This window comes from Podarcis liolepis (genome assembly GCF_965112155.1).
Source record: "Podarcis liolepis genome assembly, chromosome: 6".
Classification (NCBI taxonomy): Eukaryota; Metazoa; Chordata; class Lepidosauria; order Squamata; family Lacertidae; genus Podarcis; species Podarcis liolepis.
In genome coordinates, this window is record NC_139559.1 from 65,071,206 (window position 1) to 65,092,205 (window position 21,000).

Consider the following 21,000-nt stretch of genomic DNA (forward strand, 5'->3'; position numbering starts at 1 on the left):
AGGCTCATTGAAGACAAAAGGAGGCAGGTTTTTAGAAACATACCTGACCTATTGCCAAAGAGGTAATGTTCAAAAAACTATGTGCAAGTAAAAAAAGAAGGCGGAAAAAAAGATTATTCTAAATTCTTTTTTTAAAAAAAATTATCCTTCATCCTAAAGTATTTCCGGCACACTGCAAGCAGCAGCAATTTTCTAAGTCAACTTTACAATGCAGTTTCAAGCCTGCTGATAAAAACTTGCTAATTATTGCTCCTTTCCCATAACATTATAGCCCTACAACTTGAGAGAAAGAGGTCTGGGGAAAGCATCTGGTCAAATTACCTGTAATATAATAATGTGCATTGTGTATTTATTTTTAGTTGTTGAGGAAGTTGGCAAAGCTCAGTTTACATATCTACTGCCAGTTTTTCTAACTATTTTTATTAATGAATTCTCTTTTGCTTCTCTGTCATACAGTGGTAGAAAGGAGGTCAGCAAGCATAGTTAATGAATCATAAAACTGCAGATTCTGTAACTTTTATTTTTTAGTATACCCTGCATTTTCCCAAAAAGATGTTTGCATCAGGTGCAAATGCCACATATCATTTTTTTAATGAGGCAGTATGGCTATTTATCCTGTTTAAGAAATACATTGGCAACAATGGCTTCATTTTAATTATTCACTTCATCCACATATGTCTTTATGAAATCATCAGGTTGTATTAAAATCTACCATGGCATACCAAAAAGTGTAGGAGAAAATGAAAAACATACATTGCGTTTTGCAGTAAGTGGTATTCAGTGGCTGGAGAGTTTGACATGCTCACGTTTGCAATGCAATTAGTACAGAAAGTGTAAAAAAAAAGTGGGAGAAAATTGCATTTCTCTCTAAGGATTGCTGTGGCTTAAAATGAAACTCTTTTTAATTGCATGTATGAAAAACGGAAATGCTGTACTTCAGGTTAATGGCAACTCATAATGGAAAGCCTGCAAATGATTCTAAATGTGGATTAACAAAATTCAAATCCTACCATTTCAGAAACAAAGCTCATAAATAATGGTTTGAAATTCCATTCATTTTTTTAAAGCATTTTTATGTTTGTATTGCTCTGCAATAACTCAGGAGACCAGGTTACTTGAAAGACCGCCTGCCCCTCTATAGACCACCTATGTGATTTCTCTCTCTCAAGGAGAGCATTCAAACATATGTTTCCCCTCACCAGTGGTCTGAGCATAGTGTGGCTCTGTGTACTAGTGGTACAATCCAGGAGAACCATAACGTGTGTGTAGATGTGCAGTATTGTAGGTGTTGAATTGTTTCTGTTGAACTATACATGGTAGGGGTAGGTAATCCCAGGCTATACTGTGTGTGTGTGTGTGTGTGTGTGTGTGTGAGAGAGAGAGAGAGAGAGAGAGAGAGAGAGAGAGAGAGAGGCCCTCTTGGCCAGGGAGTGGACCCAAGAGAAGCTTTCCTGTTCTGTCAGCTCCACCCAGCCCGTGTCCAAGCCTGCACCCCAATTTGCAAATCCCAGGTACAGGCTAGGATCCAGCTCCTGATAGGCAGCCTAGGCTTACGCCCATGTCTCCTATTCAAAGAGGAGGCCGGACCTGAGATTCCCACTTTGGGGCCTTAGAAGGGCCCCCGCCGTCCTGCAACGCCGCCACACGGGCAAGAACTTGGACATGATGCATGTGGATATGGGAGCAGGGGTGCATTTCTCTGCCCACTCACTCTCGGACATTTCCTATGTTTAGTGGAGGAACTTGTATTCATGTTTGCTTGGACATGAGTAGAACCCTCCACACAATTTGGGATGATTGCATGAAGCATTCCACTCGCATTTAAATGTACATGAGTAAATGCCCATGTCTTTTCTGCTCAACACAAGGAAGGTCAGGGACTGTATACCGATGGGATAGTTCAGTCAATAAACCATGACACTCAGGGTCATGGCTTCAGGCCTCATGTTGGGCAAAAAGATTCCTGCATTGCAGGCAGCTGGACTACACGGCCCTTGTGGTCCCTTTCAACTCTACAGTTCTATGACTCTATGAGTCTATGAACAGTGGGATGCACCAGGACTTTGCGGGTGAAGCTTACAAGGGTGATCTTGCAACCCCACCCCACCCACCAGTGATGGCTTAGGCTTTGAATATTCAGATATTTACAAGAAAGTGATGGGTGCAGGGATGGAAGAAGCTTTATCTGAAAGACCCATGAGTGGAAGTGCATGGGAAAGTAGCCAGAGAATGCACCATTTGAATGATCTGTTGTTCAGAAAGGTGGTGAGGCGAAGGGATAGTTGGGAGAGATGGAACAGGGATGGCTTATTATACTTCATGGGATGAATGGAGAGGATCCCTTAAAAAACAGGAACAAACCAAATTATTTCACCCGGGCTGTTTTGACAGGAAAACCCTCATATAGATTATGAACAATTCAGGCACAGGTGCTCCCTTCGCTTGCAAACAGTGAGCAATGAAACCTTATACATGTCTAGGGTTGTACTGAGTTCAGTGAGGCCTACTGCCTGGTCAATGGGCATAGCACTGCAGCCTAACCTGATATATAAAACTTGGTCTTGCCCTTTGCAACCGGATCTCTGATTTTGAAAGTGGTACAGATTAGGTTAGAATCCTACCCCATTATAATATCATAATTATGAAGTTTCTTCTTTTCCTTTAGAAATTTCTACAATAAAAAGGGGGGAGAGATATGTTAAAAGATGAAAACTCTGATAAACTCTAAAATCTTTCTCCCCCCAGCTCTGATGAAGCCTTCAGCAAAGTTAATTTAAATTACCGTACAGAAAATGGGCTGTCTCTTCTGCATTTGTGTTGTATTTGTGATGGTAAGTGTTTCAGCTAAGATGCTTTAGAACCCTCTTATTGGTGCATTTAATGATTTTACTTTTTAATAAACCACAGGAACGTTATTACTTTTTAATCTGTTTGCCGCCTTGGTACTTTTCTTGTTGAATCACATGTAGGCATCAGGTGGAATGCTATAAACAATAACAACAAAGTGGTTTAAATTTTGATTGGATTTAATCTCAGGCTTAGGATATTGCATAATTGTCACTATTTCACCCTAAAGTAGGGAGGGCACTTTTTTTAATCTAAGGAAGAATTTCTTTTTATTTTTGTAAATTCCTCATTATTCAGTTCATCAGGAATTGATCACAGTTATAACTAAATGTGCTGGAAGTGAAAAATCAGTTGTTTGGAGCATGCTGCTGCTCAGATAATATAAAAAAATGGGTCCTTAGAAATTGTAATCAGCAAATAATGAGATGGTAGATATTACAAAATAAACATGCATGATGAGTATCATCCTGCAAAAGCCATTTTTTTATGTTTATGGCACATTGCATTTTTTGTATGGTGTGATAAATAGGAGTGTCCAGCTGACTTCTGAGTGGGACTTCTGAGAAAAGATGCATAGAGTTGCGATGTAGCTATCCCACAGCAGGCATTAATACCTGTTGAAGTGTTTTGTTTTTGCAAACCAATTCACCATCTATTTTTATTTAAAAATTGCCTCCATTTCCAATATTTATTATGCAGGTAATAAATCACATATTAGGACTCTTATGCTGAAAGGCCTGCGCCCATCCAGGTTGACAAGAAATGGGTTTACTGCTCTGCATTTAGCAGCTTACAAGGTAAATTGAATTCTAAGTAAGTAATTGCATTAGTGGTCTTGCTCTTTTTCTCCCTTTCAGCCGCCCCCTCTCCAGCAGTTGGGCTTTGGCAGCAAGGCAGGTGCCAAGAGCACTAGAAATAAAGTCAGTTCCTTGAGTGCTTGGCTTACTGCCACAGCAGCGCTGGGGAGTGGGCAGAAGGGGGTCTTCCTTCTCTTTCTCCCTCCTGATGTTTTTGAAACTGCAGTGGCTGACTGGGATAGGGTTGAAGGGAAGGGAGGAGGAATTGATTTCTTCTATGTATTGGGTTAAAATCTGAACTGAGGAAGAACTTTGGGGTAGAGGGTAACACTTACTTCATATTGGAAGCCAGCATTATCAGCTGCCAGAATTTGTAACCTGAGTTTGGAACTTAAAAAATGTTGTCACCTCTCTTCATAACTGACACAATTGAAACGCATGCATTTTGCATCTGAGTATCTCTATTTGAATCCAAAATGTATTGTAAAAAGTGGACTTTCATGAAACTTGTCCTCTGGTTTAATTTTACTTCATTGGAAATTGTCTGATATGTCTGATAACTGAGAGATATACAACATGAGTATCTGTTGGCAATCACTTTCAACAGGGCAGCTATTTTATTCATTTATTTATATTTTGACCCCATGATATGAAAACTCATGGCAAGTTATATATTACAGATTAAGCAATAGGTTTCATTTACAGAACCCAGCATTCTTAAGGGAGATATTGATACTGATTAGTTCTTTCTTGCCATATTTCATTGAGACTCTTTTGCTCCTACACTCAGAAGGATTTTGTTCATAAAGTACAGCTGGGGGAAAAATGTGAACAGAACTGTATTCTGCAAAGCACTATATCTGCCACCAAGCTGCAACCCCTTTTAATTAAAGGTAAAGGTAAAGGGACCCCTGACCATTAGGTCCAGTTGTGGCCGACTCTGGGGTTGTGGCGCTCATCTCGCTTTAATGGCCGAGGGAGCCGACGTACAGCTTCCAGGTCACGTGGCCAGCATGACTAAGCTGCTTCTGGCGAACCAGAGCAGTGCACGGAAACGCCGTTTACCTTCCTGCCGAAGCAGTACTTATTTATCTACTTGCACTTTGATGTGCTTTCGAACTGCTAGGTTGACAGGAGCAGGGACCGAGCAACGGGAGCTCACCCCATCGCAGGGATTCGAACCACCGATCGGCAAGTCCTAGGCTCTGTGGTTATCCCACAGCACCACCCGCGTCCCTAACCCCTTTTAATTATGTTTCTCTAAATAATAACTTTACTTTCTACATTTCAGGACAATGCAGAACTTTTAACTGCCTTGTTGCACAGTGGAGCTGACATCCAGCAAGTTGGCTATGGAGCACTTACAGCTCTCCATATCGCTACAATTGCTGGTCACCATGAGGTATGTCTTCTCACTTACATGTGTAACTGCAAAAGGTGTTGCGAAATGAGTGCCTAAAGAGGCATTAAAAGTAGGTTTGAAAGAAACATTCTGTTGCAGCCAGTAGAGTAGATTGTGGTGTTTTCTTGGTTGCCATGTGTATGTGTGCTGACCAAAACAGTTTCTCCAGGTCCCCAAAGTTTGGCAAGCCCTGTACTACAATAGTTAGGTAGTAGGTCAAAGGTAAAATAGGCATGAAAGTTATTTCTGGAGAGGCTGGAAGAAGAAGAAAACCTGCCAGTAACTAAGGTTTATCTTTCACTTAGAGGTATTATGTGGCACTTCCAAAATGTTGTAAAGGTGTGTTTAAAAAAGCAAATCTGAACATTTGGAAATGACAGCTTAAAATCAGTACTACATTCTGATTTCATGCACTGTATAAAAATGTCTTAGTATTGGGACAAATACTATTATGTGCCTGCTTTTCAGGTCTTTGTATAATGGTCTGCAGTAAGATGAATACAGTTACTGTATAAAAGGTACTGTATATTGAAACACATTCTGTGCAGATTTTTACCATAAGAATCCAAATATTTAATAACATTACAATGTCCTTCAGAATCATACACTGAAAATTAGGGTTCCAAAAATTCGCACCTGATCCAGCTGTCTAAAAACTTATTCAACCATTATTTTCCTCGCTGCTCATAAAAAAGAAGTTAAATGTTATTAATTCCATAGTTTTCCAAACTCCTGTTAACCAATCATTCATCCTTTGTATTCCGAAACACCTCCTTCAACAGTCAGCTAACACTATTATTTCTGAAGCAACTGAAAGGATTTCAACATTTGCGATGGCAAATAATTTCAGATTGCAGTATACATTATGTTTGCACTGCAGGAAATCGTGATCGGGCTTTATGTGGATTTCCTTTACATCGTTTGACAGTGCATTTCCTTTTGACAATGAACTCCTTCCCATGCCTCAATGTCTGAAAAAAGTCCTTTAAAAACAAACAAAATGTAACAGGCTTATCAGAGTCGCTGATTAGCCTCCTATGTGAATTCCTCCATTCTCCACTTCCCTTAAACTTTGATAAGAGGAGTACTATTGTGCACTTACATAATTTAGGAATTCCAGTATCCTGGATGAAGCAGATTATGTGGTAGAAACCCATCTTGACCTACCATAATGATCACCTTCCTTGGCATGGCCTGCAAGGTCCTGGCAGCATCCAGAGCCTGGCTGCCATAGCACTTGCCATTGAGTCCAGTGTTGGAATAGGCATGGTCAGGCTCACTGCGGTCAATGCCAGCCTTCTCCCTCTCCATCACTCCTTAGAAGAAGAAGAATCTTTCAACAGCAGAGTGCTGAAAAGAGAAGAGCTTTCCCCAGGTCACTGTCCACATTATCTCCAGTGACTCTGGGCCCTACCCTTGATGTACATGTCAAGGACAAGGCCCAAAGGCATTGCTATAAGGAAGAGAATGGAGAGCTGCCTCAGCCAGTGCTCTTATTTACAGTGCTGTGCTGAGCTAGTATGGACATTAGGAGCTGCTCTGCTTCAGCTTCAGCTACCCCGTCTCCCACTGCCTGCTGCTACAGACTGTCAATCCCCTGGTATGCTTCAAGGGAGGACCAACCTTACCCAGGGCTCCCGTCAAACCAGTAGCCAGCCTTGCACACTGTGAATTGTTCCTACTGCTGTCTTAGATTCCAAGACTTAGAAAACAAGGGGAAAGGATTCAATAATGAGAACTATGTGCCAAAACTGTGGGATGTGGGCAGATCAAATTGGGGTTGTGTCTGGATTGTGGATGTGTCTGGATCTAATCCTACTTTGCGGTTGGGGAACCAGAGCCTCTCTCAATTACGCGTTCCGTCATCAACAACAACAATGAAATTTGTATACTGCCCTATACTTGCAGTTCTCAAGAAGGTTAGCACATTGTGCCTGCGGGTCAGCAGTTAAAATACAAATAAGTACAAATATTATCTTATACTCAGGAATTGGGAAAGGACAGCTGGGTGAGCAAGAAAGTGGCTAGACCTGTGTAAGAATCGGCTGAGTCCTGGGATTACTATGCGAATTCAAGGCACACTTCACCCTGCAGCCTTAGATATATGCATTACATTCTTCTGCAAACCTGAGCAGTGAAATTTAAGTCTTTAATCATAGACTCTGCTGTGGTAACGAAATGCCTAATTTGTTCCTAGGCCAGGCACAGTGCAGGTGCAGCAGAAAAGAGGCACGCTAAATAGAAATTGCACTGCCAGTGCCTGCAGGGCCCTGAATATCTTGAGTGAAATGTCCTCACAGCCCCACATTGTAGCACAGATGGTAACAAAACAATTGGGTTCATTTCAGAACACCCATCTCTTCACTCCTTTTCAACTAGATCTAAAAACCTGGTCATAGTGAGAGAGGATAATGGTTTCTAGCAAAAGAACATTTTGCCTCAGCTGCACACACCATATTCCTGGTGTACAGCTGTCTCTTCAAGCGCTGCTGTGAAACTGCCACACTCCCTTTCTTGTGGTTCCAAGAACCTCTGCCCTTCATGTGAGGATACTTAATCTAGATGGATTCTTCTGGAAGGGGAAATCAGAAGCAGCTATAAAACTGCATGGCTGTATCATTATAAGTTGGAGGCAGCAAATAATTATGCTGTAGGCAAAAGAAAAGAAAAGCCTCACAACACTTAACGCCTACTAGAATGTTCCGAAAGACCTTTGTGACCTAAGATCTCCTTTAGGAATCCTACCCTTCTCTTAAGGTTTCCTAAGTGGATTTCCTGTAAAGCCCTCAGGCTCAACATCTTTTAACTAAAATTTGCTTTTAGTCATGAACCTTTTATCCTCACACATACCACTTAGAACTCGTTTCAGTCACTTCACACCCCAGCTCATTTCTTGTTGCCTTGGAAATGCTTTGTTTCAATCTATTTCATTAAAAAAAAAATCCAAAAGTGTTTAATGCCATGAACAGAATTACTTTTATAATGAAGGGTTCACAGTTGTGCGTTTCTGATTATATTTACATCTACTTGTGTTCATAAATCTTTTGGCTAAATCGTTCAGAAAGAACTCAAAATTACTTGCATATACAAAAGTAATAAAACTTAAATAAATGGAACATGAAACCTGTTGAATGTGAATAAACCAAGTTTTTAAGATGATTAGCAGAATAAAAATGGCACTTTGGAAATTTTAGTCGGTCGGCTAGGAAATAAAACTCGACCAGGATTCTGGAGCTGGTGCAGTTCTTGGGTCTAAATTGGGTCTGCTAGTCAACAGCAGTGCTAGGCATGTGAATATCCTCAAAGATCTACTGGCAGGAGGAAGGAAGTTTGGATTGCATCTTTAATATGTTAACCAGGCTGTTGGGAAGAGAAGAGGGAAATGAGAAAGTGGAGGAAAGTAGTAGTTTCAGGACTCTGAAGAGAAGCAGTCCACTCTGAGACATGATGTTGCAGGTTCATAGATGAAGTTGTTCATAGATGAAGTTGAATAAAAACTGCAGTGTAAATACTTGAGCAAAAGTTTAACTTGACTGTGGGCAGGCAAAGAAAATATTATGCTGTATGTAATTTCACCTTTGGGTTATGGATCAGAAAATGCTAGAATTGAATGTGTCTGACCTTTGCACAGCTAATGAGTCAAATACGAATAAACCCTTCCAAAATGAAGGGAACTAGCAATCATTATTTTTAAGTCCATTGCTAAAGGCAAAAATAATGAAGATCTGAAATAGTAAAACTAAAAATTGTGAAGCGATGTCAATTTGAGAAAATAGAATAAAAGGTACGAGGGTTAGACATACACACCCAAAACTCAATTAAGTGGATGGTGTTTTTCTGTGGTCTTCCAGTAAGTAACTCCTAATCAAGGGACAAATAAATTTGTGGCATCTGAAGATCATTGCTCAGGTCTATGAGAGAATATTTTAACAGGCTAGATAGCTTTCAAAGATTCATTTTTTCAAGGAAGTTTATTGTCACATGAAGTTTTTCTTAGGGTGTTGGTTTTCATTTTGGAATGTTGCATTCCAAACCTCAGGAGCTACAATGGCCTTTGTTTTGCTTATTAAAAATATACATAATTTCCAATTTTAAACATTTTATTTCATATGTTCTGACTCTAAGCCAGTGTGGTGTAGTGGTTAAGAGCGGTAGTCTCATAATCTGGGGAACCGGGTTCACGTCTCCGCTCCTCCACATGCAGCTGCTGGGTGACCTTGGGCTAGTCACACTTCTCTGAAGTCTCTCAGCCTCACTCACCTCACAGAGTGTTTGTTGTGGGGGAGGAAGGGAAAGGAGAATGTTAGCCGCTTTGAGACTCCTTAAAGGGAGTGAAAGGCGGGATATCAAATCCAAACTCTTCTTCTTCTTCTTCTTTTAACAAATATAAGTGGAATGCAACCAACTACCCTGGTATATTTATTAATGCATACAATGCCATTGTTACACATGGTGTCTTAGAGAGTTTTATGGGCAATATATGTAGAGTAGATATTTTCTCAGCAGCACAATATGGCCTATTTGTGTTACTTAGTTTGCAAGGTCAAATGGCCTCTCCAATTATAAACCCTAGACTTGCTTCAAAATCTTTAACAGTAACCCATCAACCTCTCTAGCCAGCCAAGCAACAAGAATTGGGTATTTTATAAGCAGGACAATATTTGCTTTGTGTTTTGTTTTTAAAAGCATGGAAATACAGTGAAAGAAAGAAAATCTGTGCATATATCTGAAGAGCTGCCTTTGCCAGTCTCACACAAGCAAGTACCTTGTCCCTGGCTTTTAAGGTTCTGCTGTTACATATATATATCCTCTTGCTGTATCACAATCTACAATAAATGTGATCTCTGGGAATTGGGGAATGAAGAACTTTATAGTCGGCTGTAAATCATTTTTATTGATGATGTGCAATATGCTATCTGTGTAGTATCTAGATGGAACTGGGTGAGTGTTAGCTATGTCAGGACCTGGATCTAAATTGCTGTCCAAGGCCACTCCAGATTGATCTGTTCCCTGATAATGATTAGAGCTGTGTCTAAGGAAGGAGCTGGACCCTTAAAGGGAAAAGTTATCATCACGGCTTTTATCTTCTTGTTAGGCCTATTGTTGCTATATTCGCAAATTCGCCAGTCGAATTCACCACTGTTCAACTTAGTCTTGTTTGAGTTAGTGTCACATTAGAGATGGTGTAGCCCATGTATTGTGTATTAATAAGGTTTGTTGCATATTGTCGTCCCCTCCCCCTATTTTGAAAAAAATACAGAGTCATGATATTGGGGGTGGGGATATTCTGGACAGAGAAATTATAACATCCAAAGCCCTGTCATTAAGGATAAGGCTATATAAGTGACTACTAGCCACAATAATTATGTTCTACCTCCACTGTTAGGGATGTGGGTGGCGCTGTGGGTTAAACCACAGAGCCTAGGACTTGCCGATCAGAAGGTCTGCAATTTGAATCCCTGCGACGGGGTGAGCTCCCATTGCTCGGTCCCTGCTCCTGCCAACCTAGCAGTTCGAAAGCACGTCAAAGTACAAGTAGATAAATAGGTCCCACTCTGGCGGGAAGGTAAACGGCGTTTCCATGCGCTGCTCTGGTTCGCCAGAAGTGGCTTAGTCATGCTGGCCACATGACCCAGAAGCTGTACGCCGGCTCCCTCAGCCAATAAAGTGAGATGAGCGCCGCAACCCCAGAGTCGGCCACGGCTGGACCTAATGGTCAGGGGTCCCTTTACCTTTACCTTACCTCCACTGTTGGATGTAATTTGCCTTGGAATACCAATGGTTAGAAACCACAAGTGGGGAGAATACACAGGTTCTTCTTGCAGGGCTCATAGGCATGTGGTTGGGCACTATGAGAACAGGATGCTGGACTAGACGGGCCATTTGCTTTACCCATCAGGCCCTTCTTATGTCAGCAAGGTATGGCCTGGCAGATGGCTTTTTCTTTTTCTTTATTTCATTCTCCCCCTTCCTTTCCCCCTATTTTTGCTGCTCATGGTGGAAGTTGGCCAGCTCCAGAGCCCTCATAGTTATAGGTTAGTGGTACATAGTTTGAGGGCACATTGGGGTAAATAAGAGGATTAGAATCCCACAGACCCACTGTCTCCCCAAACATGCCCCAGAATGCACCATTTTAGCTTCCATTACTGGCAGAACAGCAAATAGCTGCAGAGCTTTCCATGGCCTCCCAGCAGGACCTCGGTCTAGTCCCTCAGTTGCATTCCTGACTAGTGCAGGATTTATCCCTGTCGTATTTTATTACAAGGAAGAAACAAATTCATGCCAGCATCACCAACAAACAAGGTTACACCATTACACGAATGTCCCTTATTGTTTTAGGTATTGTTCCATTGTTAACTTTTAAACCCTGATTGATGTTTACTTAGTGAAATTATCTTTGTGGAGGTAAAATGCCTTTGGAATCACAGTGGTCACTTGAACTTCTGTTGGTAAAGTATTGTTGGGGTATCCCCTTCATTTAAAATATTTGTTTCACCGTGACCCTCACACAATCCCAAATCCTGGCCTATTGTATTTTCATTTAACTCCAGTTAATTTCATAGGATTGCTTCATCCTCTTCATCGTCATGTATTCAGTGATGTGGTACCAGGGGATAAAATCATTCACTGTGTAAGAACCTTATGCTATCATAAATTCAGCAACAGCTGCAGCAGTGACATGTTGGCAGGCTTGGATGAAATAATGAGATGAAACCCATCCAGTTGCATAATTAATATGCTTAGTATTTATTCTTATATTTTATACTAAAACCCTGGCCCTACCAAACAGAATAACAACCTAGAACTAATTATTCTTTCCACATGCACTTCTTATTACAATGAGAAATCATGTCTGCATATCATTAAATATGTGTGTGTTGGTTGGAGTTTACATAATTCTTATCTGAAATTTATGCAATGACTCAGGATTAGGGTGAAGACAGACACAACATTTTAAGTGTGAGGGAGGTTCTTTGTGCATATATTTGTTATCCTACAAATAAATGCCTCAAAACCCACGGCATTTGTTTTCAGGGCTACTAATGTATGTTCAAGGCTCATCCACCACTCCTATGTTATGGCTGTCTTTGGCCTTGGAACCTAGGAGGAGTGTGTCCTCATGATCACCACCATTAAGAGGTCTATGTAATATGGTATTTTTGATGTCCCAGGTTTACCTTGGTTCTGTTTTCAGCAGAACCAATGTAGTTCAGCAGGGTCTTTTCAGCAGACCCTGAAAAGTCATTGCAAGACAGTACTTGACTATACCACAAGGGATAAATCTTCATTGGGTTAGATGAACTATGTTGGGTTAGATTAGCATTTTCTCTCCTTACATACCATAGGAATGTTTTTTGTTTTGTTTATTTTTGTGTGTGTTGTATGATAACAGAAAACCTAATAGAGACATTATATAAAAAAGAAGAGACCATTAATAAATGACATCCCACATAAAACAACCCCCTTTTTTGGGGGGGGCACCCAGAATTACTATTTGGATAATGTGGCACAGTGGATTAACTTTGCATTGTCCCTTTTAAGGACAGTCCAGGATCCAGACTGCCTCTCCCCATTTCCCTTTGCAGTATAAGAAATACTGTTGCAGATTTGTGTTTGGAAGCACTGCATAATAAACCCATTATGTTACCAAAACTGTATGAAGCCTGAATCAGTAAGTCAGCAATGTTCAACATATGCCCAGTGCCAGTACTCAGGCAGGTCGGGCATTGGTTGAGGGGCTCAGAAGGACCTCTCACTTGCCCAGCCTAGGTGAACTGCCACTTACCATCTCGCTGCAGGGCAGCTAGGCAGCTGTTTTAGTGGTGGGCAGGTAGTGGTATCACTTTTGAATGGGTGCGGAGCTTGGCTCCCATACATGACAGTCATCTGCCATCTCATTATACCCAAAATTCAGTGGCCTTAGAATAAATCTTTGGTGCCACCCCACCGTTCAACAGATTGTATGTTCTCATTGTAAAATGTGCAGAATTTGAGAATGCAGACAAGAGTATATATGTGGAAATGGAGGAAGTAGCGCTGTAAAAACCAAATAAGGAAGCAAAACTGGAACATTTCCCAAGGTTCAGTTTTCACTAGGAAAATGCTTGGTGGAATACAACATGAAAATCTTTAGCCTTTTTAGGATCTCGTAAGCTTTACAAACTAGAGGTGATTTGTAGTTAAAACTTTTACAATGTTCTGTAAAAATGCTGCCACATAATAATGCATCCCTTTTTTTGCAGTGATATAATCATTACTGTTATAGGCATTTAGAGAGTACAGCAGTGAATATCATGAAGCGTATACAAATACATGAACAATGCAGCATATAAAAGATATTGTGACCTCCGGGGAAAAGTGCCTGGCTTTACTGACTTATTCAATCACTGCCATGACTGTATCACCTCTAGCTGACTAAAAAACACCAAGGTCATCCAATGCACTTCAAGCAAAAGATCCTCTAGTTCTGTGGAGATTTCCCAGTAGTCATGATCAAGGCTGGTTAGATCTAGGTCAAAAGGCCTACAATGTGAAATCACCTCTACAGCTGCTGGATAGTTCAGCTGTTTTGAGCATGGTGCTGATAATGCCAAGGTTGCAGGTTTGATCCAGCTGCATATTCCTGCATTGCAGCAGGTCGCACTAGATTATCCTCAGGGTCCCTTCCAGCTCTATGATTCTGTGTATATCCATCTCAGCCTAAGGGCCAAACAAGGCATTCTTCTAATATTTTTGGAACTGAAAGCCCACTGATGCTTTGCATTCCCTACCATCAAATCCTGAAGTTGCTTTTGGACAAACGTCACCATAGAAGAGTTAAGAATCTCTCCATCTCTCAGCGACTGCTTATAGAGTATAGCTTCTTCCAAATTTCTGCCAATGACATGCCAGGATTGTAAATCAATAAGTGTGATGTGTTTATTCACTGACTTGTGGCTATGATGAGTACTTTGCCATTTGAGAAAGCTCACATTCGTTTCTACATAAAACAAGACCAGTAATTGTTTTCCCCTCAACCTTAAGCATTTAACTACTCTTCAGAATATTCCAGCATAACAATTGCTTCTTAGTGCAGACTGGATTTTGCTTGACAGTATGGGGATGCCTGCCCAAATATATCTAATTTCAAAAACAGAGTTAAGTGCAGCCTTTCAGTGGCAAATAATGAGTTGCCAACTGGAATTCAAGTAGGACAATAAGCATTATGGAACCTATGTGAAGAATCTACATCTGTCAGGCAGAAATATGAATTGCCTGAGCCAACTTTTTCCACCCCTTCCAATTTGAGCCTTGGATGCATACAAAGCAATTTGACAAAGCGTTTGAAAAGATGCACCAAGGCAACTAAAATGGAAGGCAATATAAAAGAATTATGAAGCTTCAGGGAATGTATTGCTAACATTTGTGTATTTTAAAGCTTTTATATTTACATATTTGTGTATGCAGCTATGCAGAGGCGGAGCTAGCTGCTCTGGCACCCAGGGTGGCACACATGCTGTGCACCCGGGGCTAGCCGCCCGCAGGGGCACCACCCATGGCAAGCAGTGAGCGTCCCAGGGGATGGGGGGGGGGACACAGGACACATGCTCATATTTATGGATCTTTGTATTTATGGATCTTTAAGAATAAGCATCCTCTGTTGTGCTCTATACCACTGAGTAAAAACGGATCCATAAAACTATCCATGTATTTAACTATACTGGGCACTTGACAATACTGAAGGCATGGCAGCAGAACCAGCTGAATTTTGAAGGCCTCAAGTATATAAGTAGTTCATATTCTTGTTTCTCCATGCCAGTGGACGTAATTGCAATTCTGAGGAAACTTACATGCAGGAAAAAACACCACTGAATTTGTGAACTGTCCATAAAACTGCAAGCTTTACTTGCAGGCTTCTCTCTTTTGACATTTACTGTCAATCCTATGTTTTGCAATGAGATCCATTCAGAATCTTTACAACTCATCACCATGATTTCACCTTTGCTAAAGCATAATTAGTGAAGAAGTGTGGGTTCTGCTAATAAATTTTGATTTCTGGATAACTAGACAGATTAATTTGCAACTCCCAGGTTCTGAATAGATCTTTCGATGTACAAGTTTGAGTTCTTTAATTTTTAATTGCAGATAGATTGCTTGAAGGGGAAAAAATTGACCCAATTATACATGATGTTTCATTAAAACTATAGCAAGATGAGCTCTAATTTACCTTTTCTGCTTTCAGGGCTTTTAATAAAAGCAATTAACTTGCATTATGTTCATTACATCCTACAGAGAGAAGACGTTATAGACTACAGACCTTATTTTGAAATTCTGGCCCTCTGGCCTTCCTACTGCCCTGCTTCAGTTTTGTTTTCCAAATACCATTTAAGCTGTCCTCCCAAAGAACAGAATCTGAAGTCTACAACTTAGTCAAGTTCAAAGACCCATAACTCATATATTTTTTAAAAAATGATCAGTACCTTGCTGTCGTGTAGTGGCAAAGAGGCTGATCTGTGAATCTAGGAGTCCCTGGTTTGAATACTGCTCGTGCCCTGAACTCAATAGCTGGCAAGTTGCTCTCTCTCAAGCTCAGTCTCCACATCTGCAATATTAGAAAACACAAAAAGCATGGCCAGATTATTATGCTGCAGCTGGAGCAATTGCACCACTATCCATGCCTACAAGGGGCCCAAATCCTGAGCTTTCTTTCCTGAAAGAAATATTTTAAAGAAAAATGTGTCATCAGCTTTCTAAGATATTTCTGAGAGATGAACCAGTCTCGCTGCCCCTACCTTTCCCATACCCTCCAAGTGTCTCGATTTTCCAGAGACAGTCCCAAAATTACATAAGCCATCCTGGTTTTTTATTGGATCCTTCAATATCCCAGTTTTCCTTTTCCCTGCCCTCCATTTCTTTGCTCTGTGTATGTATGTGTAAAAAATGGAGTCCTGCTTATACTGAAAATGGCTTCACCAAATGATAAAAAATGGCGAGGCTGGCATATAGTTTTGAGGCTTCAGTAGCCAGCCATTTTTAAGGAAACATGTGGATTGTTTATTCCTTTATTGTAAATGGAGTCTTACATTGCAAGCCTTAACATGTGTACACAGAAGTAAGTCTGTATTCCATGGAGCTTACTCCCAGGTAACCTGGTAAAGAATGTGCAGTCTTACACTGCAATCCTAATCATTCCCCCCCCCCCCCCGAACTAAGTCCTACTGAGTTCAATAGGATTTATTCTCTGGTATGTTCCTGGTCATTCTCAGTTTCCATTATTATTATTATTATTATTATTATTATTATTATTATTATTATTTATTTTATTATTTTATTATATCCCGCCTTTTCCCCCAACAGAGACTCAAGGCAGCTTACATTAGAGCCAAATTTTTTATTTCATTCCATTTATCTGTTGAAGGTGTTGTACATGATCCCTTCCCTCACACATTTTTTTCTTTACAAAAGCCCTGTGAAAGAGGTGAGGCTCAGCGGATGTAATTGGCTCAAGGTGACCAATGTTGATGTGCATATGACATATATGGACACAGGAGATCAAACACAGGAGAAGCTTCCTATGTAGAATAGAATGTCCCTGTTTTCATCTAAGAACTGTTGGGAGGGTATGCTTTCACTGTTTTTAGCCAATGAGTGAAGTCAGCATGGACAAATGAGTCCATGTTATGGATGAATGAGTTGTTTGGACGCCAAGCTATAGGAATCCCTGGGTTCCTAAATAGCTAGTGTTTCTCCCTCAGCTTTAGTGTACTTTTGTTTCCTACTTCTGCTTAATTTTCTAGCCTATGGACTCTCTTTCTAGCCTACTGTGTCTGACATCAGGTACTCCATATAAGATTTTTTGTTTTTTTGTAAATGCTACTGCTCTGTTGTAAGGGTGGATGTTGGAGAAGCCATGGCAAATGTAAAATCTCTTTTTTTTTATATAATATTTTTTATTAGTTTTACAAAAATTTTTATAACAAACAAACACAAAAAAAAGAAAACAAACAAACAAACAAGTATAGTTTCATAATGTCTTTTCATAAACTCCTTTCCTCGGACTTCCCCATACCTCCCCTTTCTGCATCCTCGTGTCCAAATTTTATAGCAACTTATAAATATTTTTTTTCAACTCTAATTCGTCATAGTCTTTTCTTATTCTAATCTTATATTACTGCAACCCTTTCTCTCTGTAGAATCTCGACATTCTAAACCTCCTCAAGTTTATAGTAGTCCTTAAGATAGATCTTAAATTTCTTCCAATCTTCTTCCGCAGTCTCCTTTCCCTGGTCCCGAATTCTGCTCGTCATTTCCGCCAATGACATATAGTCAATCACTTTCATCTGTAAATGTAAAATCTCTTGCTGTGCAGAAGCTGCAGTCCAGTAACTTATTTCCAATTTGAAAAAGGACAAAAAGCCCGAAAAAGATTATGGGATATAATTCCCAGTGAGTGTATGTAACTCTTTTCATCATTGCACTAAATGTGCTCCATTTGTGCAAGGATTATTTTAATTCCAGTTTGTAAAATACATGTTGTTATTCCTTTTGCTGATAGACAAATTACTATAAAGCCCATTTCTGATGGAAAGACGCATTTGGTCTGTCTCATTTGATTTAGTTGATAAGTTTGATTCGAATACTTACACATTCAAAATGTGAGCTTTGCCATTACCTTCCCCCTCCCCCTTATAAATTTGAAACTGCTGGTCTTTCGAGAATTATTCTGACTACGTTAAACAGCTTATTTTGCAGAAGATCACATTAATATATATGGGACTGCTAACATTTTCCCTCCCATGAGAAGGATCTAAATGGTTTTGGTAATGCCTGCCTTAATTGAAATAAAGAGATATTAAATAAGACGTTCCTATGCTAGTTTGTTAGAAATGTAGTTGAGTTCTCCAGCAGTGCAGTCTTTGTGGTTGTTTGTGATGGGAGCACTTTACATGGAATGTGTATTACTTGTACATGTAGTTCAAAATGTGAGCCATGCCTGCTGCTTTTGAGAAGTGTGGTGAGCCCTTGCACAATCTGCTTAGTGTGGTCCTGAACTTCCACCCTCATATCTGACCCTGACCACCACTGGATACCTCCATGTCAGGTATACAAATCTCTAGGTATTCTAGCTGCAGAACCAGGTGTGTTCATTTCTTCTCCATCAAAACAGAACTTCTGCCCTGTTGCTTGCTAAGCTTCAGCACTATTCATTGTTATGTACTATTGCAGTAGCCGTCTCAAAAGGGGTCAGATGCCTGAAGGGCCCAATAGGATTTCTAGTATTATAAAGCTTTTGGCTGCTCGTTTCTCAGCCTGATCAAATCATTCTCCTGACTGCTTCCCAGCGTAACGACCTAGCTGGTTGGTATCCATATTGTTAACCTTGGCAATTGCTTTAGAAAGCATCAACCAGGCAAAAAACAACAACAATGAATCAATGTAATTTCTGAATAGGCAAACCAGCTTTGCGCTATCCATTCCCCCTTGCACTCCAAGTCTAGGAGGTGGTCTTGGCACAGTTCTTTAAATCACTTTAGCAATCAGTGCTATGAAGTTGATGCTCTTCAATCTCTCTGGCGTTCTGATTCAGTTGCGCTAGTCTTGGGCATAAATATTTCATCTTCCCTGCAATTTGACATTAGATGTGCTTACATTAGAGAATGTGGTTTGTTGGTTCATCTGTTAATGCCTGGATTTCACCAGAAGAAAAGTGCAAATTTGCAGAATGTAAGTGGGAATAGGAAACAGGCGAGAGGCACAACTCTACCAGCTGTCTTCTTAAAAATAAATGTTCACAAGACATCTGTGCCTGAATATTATTTTTCAGCCCATAGATGGCAATACATGGGAAGCTGGCACTGCAGTATGTTTTTGCAGGTTTTGTATAATGGGCTTGTAGAGGCAGTGGCGTAGCTAGCCGCTCAGGTGGCTGGTGTGTGTGGGGGTGTCCTGCAACCTGGGGGCGGGGCGATCCTCTCAGATGCTAGGAACCTCTCCGCCACCTCCCCCTCAGCTGTAGGGCAGCTGAGGGAGAGGCAGTAGGCAGATACAAGTCCCACGCTGCCGTTTCAGGCAGCGCATAACCTGCAGGTGCCTAAGCCACCACGCCACTCCCAAAAAGTTTCATGAGTCCATTTTTTAAATAAAAAACCCCTCATTTTGTCACACACACCCAGTGTTGACACATGGGGTGCACCACACCCCTGCACCCTCTTCCTCCACCACTGTGCAGAGGCTATTGAATGGTTTAGTGCATGGGTAGGCAAACTAAGGCCCAGGGGCCGGATCTTGCCCAATCGCCTTCTAAATCCAACCCTTGGACGGTTTGGGAATCAGTGTGTTTTTTACATGAGTAGAATGTCTCTGGGTTATTTGTGGGGCATAGAAATTTGTTCATTCTCCCCCCCTTCAAAATATAGTCTGGTCTCCCACAAGGTCTGAGGGACAGTGGACCGGCCCCCTGCTGAAAAGGTTTGCTGACCCCTGGTGGACTATTAATAATAACTTCCACATACAAGTCAGTTATTCATGAGAATGATGTGAAATGTTTATAACAATGTTGGAATCAAGGTATCTGAAAGAAATGCAGTTCAACTATGTGCTAATATTTGCTCAAAAAAATAAATGTTGTGGTTGGCCCAAAGACAAATTCCATAACAAAATTGCTTCAGATGCCAATGATGGACAGGAAGAGCATTCTTCAATATATTTTTCAGTATTTAGCACACCCTCCAACATTACTCTGACGAAAATAGAGTCCCATTCCACCACCATCACCATTTTATTATTTATACCCCATCCATATGACTGGGTTGCCCCAGCCAATCTGGGTGGCTTCCAATTTATATAAAAACATAAAGCATTAAACATTAAGAAACTTTCCTGTACAGGGCTGCCTTCATATGTCTTCTAAAGGTTGTATAGATACTTATCTCCTTTGCTCAAGGGTCGCATAACTCCATACCCTTCAACATTTCTGATGAAAAGGACATCCTAAGAAAAAGTGGGACATTCCGGGATCAAATCAGAAACAGGAAGGGTTCTGTAAATCCGGGACTGTATAGTGGTACCTCAAGTTACAAACGCCTCAGGTTACAAACGCTTCAGGTTACAAACTCTGCTAACCTGAAAGAGTTACATCGAGTTGAGAACTTTGCCCCAGGATGGGAACGGAAATCGTGTGCTGGCGGCGCAGCGGTAGCAAGAGGCCCCATAAGCGAAAGCACGCCTCTAGTTAAGAACAGTTTCGGGTTAAGAACGGACCTCCAGAACAAATACTAGGAACATCATTGATATCTTGGAACTTTTGCAAACAAACATTACTACAAAAGCCGTGTTGATTTTCATAGATGCGGAGAAGGCCTTTGATAATATCTCATGGAAGTTTATGAAGAAAAATCTTGAAGGGATGGGAGTGGGATGGGGGTTTGAGAATGGTATAGAGGCAATCTATTCAGAACAAAAAGCTAAATTGATAGTTAACAATGTGGTGACAGAAGAGTTTAATATTGAGAAAGGAACACGACAAGGTTGCCCTATCTCCCCTTTGTTATTTATTTCGGTCCTGGAGGTGCTCTTGAATATTAGAGGGGACCGGTTGGTTGAAGGAATTCAGGTCGGAGCCAAACAGTACAAACTTAAAGCTTTTGCAGATGACTTGGTTTTGACACTACAGGAGCCAGAATCTAGTACGAAAAGGGTTTTAGAATTGATTCATGAGTTTGGTCGGGTGGCGGGATTTAAATTAAACAAGCAAAAAACTAAGGTTTTGGGGAAAAAAATGACAACTTTGGAATCAGAAAGGTTTCAGAAAGAGACAGATCTAAATGTGGTTAAAAAGGTGAAAAACCTGAACTTATTCAAGGACAACTATGAAAAGTGTTGGTCAGAAATTAAAAAGGATTTAGAAAGCTGGTCAAGATTGAAGTTCTCCTTGTTGGGCCAAATTGCTGCTATAAAGATGAATGTATTGCCAAA

At 40.6% G+C, this 21,000-nt stretch overlaps 1 protein-coding gene across 2 annotated transcripts in view; it reads left to right on the top strand.

Annotated features, from left to right (window-relative positions):
• The window catches only part of LOC310710069 (serine/threonine-protein kinase TNNI3K), a 146,602-nt gene that overhangs the window by 3,351 nt on the left and 122,251 nt on the right, over positions 1–21,000 (top strand). For both annotated transcript variants that reach the window (XM_083510498.1, XM_083510497.1), the window contains 3 exons: positions 2,746–2,831; positions 3,547–3,644; positions 4,936–5,046. In XM_083510498.1, the coding sequence (XP_083366624.1) occupies positions 2,746–2,831; positions 3,547–3,644; positions 4,936–5,046 (295 nt within the window). The remainder of the gene's footprint in view (positions 1–2,745; positions 2,832–3,546; positions 3,645–4,935; positions 5,047–21,000) is intronic.